General features: G+C 33.2%; 1 protein-coding gene across 1 annotated transcript; it reads right to left on the bottom strand.

The window, feature by feature from the left end:
* Window positions 1-3,018: 3,018 nt before the first annotated feature.
* LOC18051303 (protein STRICTOSIDINE SYNTHASE-LIKE 4) lies at window positions 3,019-4,728 on the bottom strand. Its single transcript, XM_024191851.1, has 6 exons — window positions 4,606-4,728; window positions 4,265-4,483; window positions 4,079-4,131; window positions 3,733-3,969; window positions 3,504-3,636; window positions 3,019-3,321 (listed from the first exon to the last, which is right to left on the bottom strand). Exons 1-6 carry the CDS (start codon window positions 4,726-4,728, stop codon window positions 3,019-3,021), a joined length of 1,068 nt encoding a protein of 355 aa, XP_024047619.1.
* Window positions 4,729-8,062: the final 3,334 nt, after the last annotated feature.

Genomic DNA, 8,062 nt, shown 5'->3' with positions numbered 1-8,062 from the left:
GATTCAGCTTGTAGGGTAATTGAAACGTAGAACACATAATGTTATATTTAATGTTTGCATAATAACTGGCCAATGTTAGGTTGCATATAGATATAAGATATACAACATGCGACAGTTGAGGATGCATGAGAGATTCTGCCTAGTGTTATAGCAGATGCTGTAGCAACAGTACCATAATTGAAAAAACAATCAATACCATTAAGTGAATTTAAGCACTCAACTAATCATTTCCCATTTAGTATATTTTTGTGTTTGCCTTGAGATTTTTCTTTATTGCATTCTGTTTATTGCATTTTAAATTTTGTTAGGTCATTAATTTCATTAATTATTTTATTTTAATTAGACTGAAATTGCACTATTAAGATTGCTGTATCAAGTCTTATAACATCAATCCCTGTTGAGACTATCTAGATACTCATCAGTATATTACTTGTATATACTTGCATACTGACACCTATAGCAATATGCATCAACAGTAATATGAGGAACATGAAGAACATGATGTAGCATAATAGGTTTATTAGCTGATAGTGTATTAAGTTTAGCAGATCCAATAAGTGTAATTTGTAAACCATTACCACCACCAACAAGTAACTGTTTTGATCCTTTATAAGATTGCAAGTTAAGCAGAATACCTAAATTATTTGTCACATGAGTAGAGACTCAACTGTCTGCATACCAAGAAAGATTCTCTATGGCCTCAGGTGAAGGAAGAACAACGACATAAGAGTTTGCTAGCCTAGTTAAATTATGTAGTGCATTGTTGTAACAGTTGAATGCTATTGTTGAAGTTAAAGCTAAAGAACTTGCAACAGAAGAAAAGAGATATGGAGCTGGAACAAAATTAGGATCTACATATGCCACATTGCCTTGAAAACCATACCCTCTGATGTTACTCTAACCATTAAAACCTCTGTTAAAACCAATGAATGACGTAGGCACAAAACCTCTACCTGCACTGTAAGGTGCAAAACCTCTACCTACACCGTAAGGTGCAAAACCTCTGCCATAGTATTTTTGAGGGACAAATGCAGGATTGAACCTATTCTTGCACTTGTGAGCTCCATGTTTAGGTATAAAGCAAATTTGACGGATAATTGAATCATGATTTCCAGTGCTACTGCTACTAAAACATGAATTAGACATATCTCCAATAAAATGATCTAAGGTTTTATCACTTCTTTGAGTTCCAAAACCAGTTTTAGACAATCCTTGATTTTTCTGAGCAAAATTTGTAGATAAATTGTGTAGAACATTAAAACTGGTTTGCCTCTCTTTTGCTCAATTCTCATCTCATGATTTAGCAATAAGGCATACAAATCATCTAAACTCATATTTTCTCCTCTGGCTAATAAACTTGTAACTAGTGATTCACACTCTTGAGACTCTAGTCCAGTTAAAATGCAAGTAATAAATCAACATGCTCAACAGGTTTACTAGCAATAGCAAGTGTGTCTGCTAACCTTTTCATCTTAGCAAAATAGGCACTCATGGTCATTGATCCTTTTTTAGAGATCCGTAATTGCATTTTAATAGGCATTATATGAGCTTGAGTTTGAGAAACAAACATACGTGTTAAGGAATCCCATAGCTCTTGTGATGAGACACAATGAATCACCGAGGACAGCAAGCTTTCTTGAATGCAAGACCTCATCCAACTAAGAAGGAGATGATCTGTTCTGATCCAAGTTGACAAAGTAGGATTATCAATTCTTGAGCCAGATCCAGCATTTAAGGAGCTACCACCATTTGGATCTTGAGTAATGTATTGATCTGGACACTTGTTTGCCCCAGTAATGAAACGTTCTAAGCCATTCCCTTTGATTGAGGTTAACATTTGTGTTCTCCATACAATAAAGTTGTCTTGATCAAGTTTTACTGGAGTTACAAAATTATAGGTGGTGTTGATTTGATTTGGACTAGCAGATGGCTCTGATACCACGTTGAAATGAGCTGGAAAGGAGCTAGAAATATTTCTATGTTTGGTTACTGAAAAAAGGAACAAGAAAATGAAAGAAAGTTGTTTCCACTTTCATTCATCAGCAACTTGTTCATGAATGAATCTAATTAAGCTACTATATTTATACTTGGATGACTAAAAACAAGAATCTACTTGTTAGATATTTCTAGAAACTTCATACACATACACACTGAGCTAGTAGCAACTAAAACTGTCATAAAAATCTTGCCAGCTCAACATAACTAACTTATTGACTGATATGCTCAGCTGCAAGTGAGACCATCAAGCTTATTCTGCATACTCTGTAATCAAGCTTATCAAGCATGCCCTGCAGACTGTTTACCAACATCAATAGCATCACCATACTCTCTAACAAGACTGAAGTATTAGTCTTTTTTAACTTTTTAATCAAAACTTATATAATAGTTTTTTATGAGAAATTGCGAAATGCATGATAGTTATTAGTTTAGCTTTGTATAGAAAAGTCAAGTAAGAGTACGTACGATGCCATGTCTGTATTATAAGCATTTGACACCAAATTTTGAGTATATTATATTGGTCTTGACAAGCATATTACAATAAAATGAGAAGCGGCGCCGGCCATCATGTTTTGTCGCCGATCGCTGCCGCTCATATCATTTTCTGGTGGCCATTAATGTCATATTTAATATTAGGCTTCCATTCTCCGTAAATTTATAATCAAAGTATTGAAATTCAAAACTTTCACAATAATTTATAGCGTATGAGAAATTTATTGTCAGTAATATTGATTCAATTGAGTTGAGGCACAAACAAAGATTCTAACGACACCAAAAATTATATAAATAGACAACGATTACTGATTTCTAGTGTGCAGCTGTGGAGAGAAAATTATTGAAATAAAAGGAAAAGAAAACATCATGCAGGTTAAAGGAGAGAACATAAAGCCATACCACCTCAAATAACGGCATGCAGAAAATAAAATACAAGCCAAAGCAAAATATCAGCAAAAATAGACTTATTATAATTTAGTGGAAACATCAAACGTGCATGGTGCTGGCGATGCATGCATGCTGTCTTTAAATGGTAGCTAGTTCAGGATTTGGAGCATCAAGTGGCAGTTTCCCAATGAAATAGGATTGGAGGCTAGCCAAGTAGAGATTGCCTTCAAACTCGACAGCTGAAGTGACAAAGGATATATATGTTGCATTAGGATCATTAAAATCCCTGATTATTTTGCCATCAATTCCGTCGACTTTGACTACTCTTGCACCCCCATCACTGCCCATGGGGAGGAGTAGGCTGATCAGTCCTGGATATGCATCCAACAGTTCCCACTTCTCACTGCAGTTTTGGATAGCCGTCACACCAGTCTGATTCATCTGCAGCATGCACCATAATTATTTAGATAATTAATTGCATTAATTCATGAAGAGATTTATTTCTTTTGTCCAACTAGCTCCTCCGAGCTCGAGTGGCCATTGCCCAACAATAAAGTTGCTTGAAAACCATTCAGGCTCATGTGCTCAACAAGACCTTTGGAAAAAATATGTAACATGTATACCTTGATTAAAGCAATCCAAAAAGAGCCATCGGGGGCAAGATTGATGTTATCGGGTCCACCTGGAAGGTTTTCAGCAAAAGTATCTAATGTTCCATTGCGATCGCCCTTCAGCCAATATCTTCTGCATCGGAATCTAAACCCAGCCACATCGAAAGAGAATTAATTAATTAGTTAAATTGTGGATGCATGCATGCTCTATATTGCTATTATTAACTCAATTGCAACTTACTTCCATGATTCACAAACGACCACAAAGTCTTCATCTTTTGAGAGTGCAATGCCATTAGCAAAGTAAAATCCCTCTTGCACAACTGTTGTTTGGTTCGATTTAGGATCATATTTGAGCAACTGGCCGTAAGGATTTCCCTCAGCCATGTCTTTGTAGAAATCTGCGGGGGTATATTTGGTGCTTGAGACAGTAAAATACAACGTGCCATCTGATGCTTCGATCACATCATTTGCAAAACTGATCGGACAAATAAAATAAATAATTGATAAGTAGATATAAACTATAACATATGGCGCCCGCCGTTGCATGCATCCATGCGCCGATTGAATGAAATGATCAACATTACCTTACGTTTGGAACAATAACCTTTACGCCTTCGTCGCTAACCTTAAGCAAACCCTGATCGATCATATTGGGGGAGAAAAAAAAACATATTAAAGATGATTTTTAATTTCTCGTAACACACGCGCGCACATGCACGCACACTCACACGTACAATAATTAAAGCTTGAGAGTTAATTATGTTCCTCACTTTTTCATTATCGCACATAATGACGTCACCATCCTTTGTTGTTGTGAGTCCAAGTAGAGATTGACTGTCTACATGCTTCCAATTAACCAATGTTTCATTATGAAGGATAATATACTTGACCCAACCATCTCTAGTTGCTGTATAAACCGCACCCTTACTAACCACAATAGAAACATCCTCTGGGTGATTCACACATCCTACTTCAAGTTTAATCAAACCCTACATACCGGAAAAGATTAATTAACAACATTTTATATGTATATATACACACACACACACGACATTAATGCATAGATGATAATTAAGTAGCTCGTAATTAGTGTGTGTGTGTGGGTATACACCTCCATAGACGAGCTTTCGTTGGAGTTGGAGAGAAGAGAAACTGAAAATGATACTGGAGGGAAGAAGAAGATTTGTAGAGTAAACGCTAGTAAACAAGCTGGGAGGAAACTCTTCGGAGCCATGAGCTGCACTCTCTACCCAAGTTAGCAATGCTATTTTACTAGCTAGGTGTGCCTTTCCGCGACTTTATGTAGAAAATTGATGCAAGGGAAAAGGACAACAATATCCCTTGATTGAATAATAGAACTTCATTAAATTAGTGATTAATAAATTGATAACCTTAATTGAATAATAGTTTTTGTTGGTCTCAATTTTGGGCCAACGTGGTAAATTAATAATTCGTTACATTTATTAGATATATAATATATTTTCTTAAAAAAATATTATTTTTTTATAGGATCCGATTAATATATAAACTAATAATTAATTAATTTGAAACTAAATATAGATTGTGTGTCCATGATTTTCTTTGTTCTATTGGTATAATGTTTTACGCATTTTATCAATTGTTATTGCTTTCTTTACATCTTTCAAATGATAAGTCATTATTATATTTCATTTACTATATTAAGAGAAATAAGAGAGAGAACGGCTTAGTATATTGCCACCAAAAGTTATCCTTTGATGAATTATCATATAACTATGATCCAATCATGCAATCTAGTCAAAGCATTATCAAGTGACTATTTCACTCAATCTAAATGAAATCAAAATCGAATCATACAGCTTGACAAAATTACTGAATTTTTCTAATTATACTACCTCTATAATTCATTAAAAAAATCTTATCATAAACGTCGTATTATTATTTTAAGTCAGTAAATTATTGACCTATTAATAGATTGACAATTTTCAATTTATCGACACACTAATATTCACCAAATTAATAGATTTTTCTTCGTCCCAAGACAATTAATTAATCATGGTTCTACTGTATACCCTATCATCATTTCAAGAATACCCATCCAAGCGCCAATGTGTCTATTATTGACCTATTATTATTATAAATCAGTAAATTATTGACCTATTATTATCATAAATCAGTAAATTCATGAATTATTATAAATCAGGTAATTATCGGCCAATTGATAGACTGACAATTTTCAATTTATGGACACGCTAATATTCACCAAATTAATAATTTTTCTTCATCCCAAGCCTATTAATTAATCATGGTTCTACTGTATACCCTATCATCATTTCAAGAATACCAATCCAAGCACCTAGGTGTCTAGCCAATTGGTTATTAAGTAGTTTTATTTACTGGCCACATGAGTTCTAATTCTAAGGTACGGAATTAAAACGTAGATTTGTTCTCTTACTCACCCCTCTAACATTTTCAATAAAAATGAATGCCCATCCAAAAATAGTTCTCGTATATAGTTCAGGTTCACTCGTAATTTTTGAAAGGCTAACAGTATAGTAGATTGTCCTGCTAATTTTGGGCTTCTTTGTCATCAATTCGCTTGGTAGCAGTTTCCGTCGATTGAAATATGAGAGTACATTTCTCATGATACACAACTCTTTCCCAAGTTTCATTTGTATTATTCACGTTGATCAATTACCTATTGCTTTTGTTTTTTGGTTGATTTTTTTTTTGTTTCCCCCAAACTTTGATGCTATGTTTCTATTAAGGTGTGAGACTTATTATGTCTCCTGGTAATCACATTGTACCTCAAGAACTTCAAACGCCGTGCTTACTGCTTAGTCGAGGCAGTCTTCGAAAGAAAAGTGAACCGCCTTAACATCATTTTAAGAATGCCCCTTCAAAAAAATTTCTCGACTTAGCTCAATTTTGCTTTAGCTTTCAACCATCCTGTGCTAGGTGTATTTTATTAGTCATTCGTGGTTTTAGATAAATTTTTTTCTTAATTAACCACTAATCACATCCATATTTATATTTTTTACTAAGCTAAAATTAAGAAGAGTATAGATTTAGGGTCCCTTTAAGAAAGATAGTTACAGTCATCATTAGACGTCTAAAACGTAAATAATTTTTTCCTATTGAATAACGTCTTTTAAAGGATTTATTTTTTATTCTTTAATTTAATTTAACGTTAAACCTTTTACTTAATTCTTCTTTTCAGATATCATACTTATTCTGTCAAATTGAGCTTCGCATATATATATATATATATATATTTTTATTTAAGGGGGCTCTAAAGGAGCTGACAAGCAATTAAAGGGGGATAATTGAGATTCACACTCTTTTCTAACCTCAAGTAAAGGTCAATCTCTCGGCATTAATTGTTATTGTTTGTCTATTTGCTTCTTGTTATTCTCTTATTAAAGATAACTACTTATTTTAAGTATAAACAATATTCAAATCCGGTCAATCTTTCCAAACTGATTTTGCTTTTGTTTTCATTTAATACCAAATGTTGTGTTTGCTTCTTGTTATCTAGTTCTAATTATACTTCTCCAAGAACATATGCTAATGTGTATGGATATATATACATACATACATACATACATACATACAAATGTGTGTGTGTATACTATTACACCATATGGCGTTAACATGTTTTTACTCAATTGACTATAACACCATATGGTTTAACACCTAATTTATACAAAATCTATATTTTAACGTCTGCATGAGAATATATATATTGTCATTTAGGTTGAAATAGTGAAATTTCTTATGTAAAACCAAGAAGCTTAGAATTTGAACTCTGCTCACATGGGTAGGGAAGAGATTGAGTTACCATCAAGCTAAATAATAATAAGAAAATTTTGAAATAACTTAGACAAAATATTAAACTCAAATCAATCATGTGACACAAAAAATGAAATAGCTTATCTGTTATTTATCATGAAAAATCTATTAGAAGAATAGAATACAAAACTTTTAAGTGATAATCTTGCATTTAAAAAGGCCACTTATTATAATTTTAAAAAAATATGCTTTTCTTTTGTTAATACTTCTTCTAGTAGTGATACTTTATTAAACAAAATATTATTTGAAAAACTAGTCTTTTCGCTATCCGGGATGTGAGAAATTTCAGCCCTTTCTTATTCATTGTTCGACTCTGGCAAATGAAAGCGTTACTTAGGTGGACAAACGAGTCATTCACAATTCCCTTATGGTTTTAATATCAAAGATAAAATCTCAAATTGACTGAGAATAGTTATTAATTATTAATAATTTACCTTCAACTCTTAAGTTAACTTTTGAGTATGATTTATGCTTATGAAATTCTATATAATTTTAGTGATAGATTCATTCATGAGTGGAGCCCACACTACTTACGCTTATGAAATTCTATACAAAGACTGACCTGTGCGTAAAGAACCAATCTCTACATGATGGATCGATAACTCTTAATCTGGGTTTTACATACAAGACTTGGGATGCATGTCCGGCTAACAAAATATGGTATTTTCTATTAGTACTAAGATTTGACAGATTGTTAATGTATTCAAAACCTACTTCTTTAATGAGAAGCCCAACTC

This window comes from Citrus clementina, unplaced genomic scaffold, assembly GCF_000493195.1.
Source record: "Citrus clementina cultivar Clemenules unplaced genomic scaffold, Citrus_clementina_v1.0 scaffold_2, whole genome shotgun sequence".
Classification (NCBI taxonomy): domain Eukaryota; kingdom Viridiplantae; phylum Streptophyta; class Magnoliopsida; order Sapindales; family Rutaceae; genus Citrus; species Citrus x clementina.
The sequence above is the reverse complement of the archived record's forward strand: the minus strand, read 5'-3'. Positions and strand labels throughout refer to the sequence as shown.

What these genes read in the sequence shown, in the direction of transcription:
- LOC18051303 (XM_024191851.1), bottom strand. Translation starts at nt 4,728, where the DNA reads ATGGCTCCGAAGAGTTTCCTCCCAGCTTGTTTACTAGCGTTTACTCTA. An exon ending in GTTATTGTTCCAAACGTAAG is followed by an intron (nt 3,970 to 4,078) that starts GTAATGTTGATC and finishes TTGTCCGATCAG; the next exon opens with TTTTGCAAATGATGTGATCG. An exon ending in TTTGGATTGCTTTAATCAAG is followed by an intron (nt 3,322 to 3,503) that starts GTATACATGTTA and finishes TGCATGCTGCAG; the next exon opens with ATGAATCAGACTGGTGTGAC.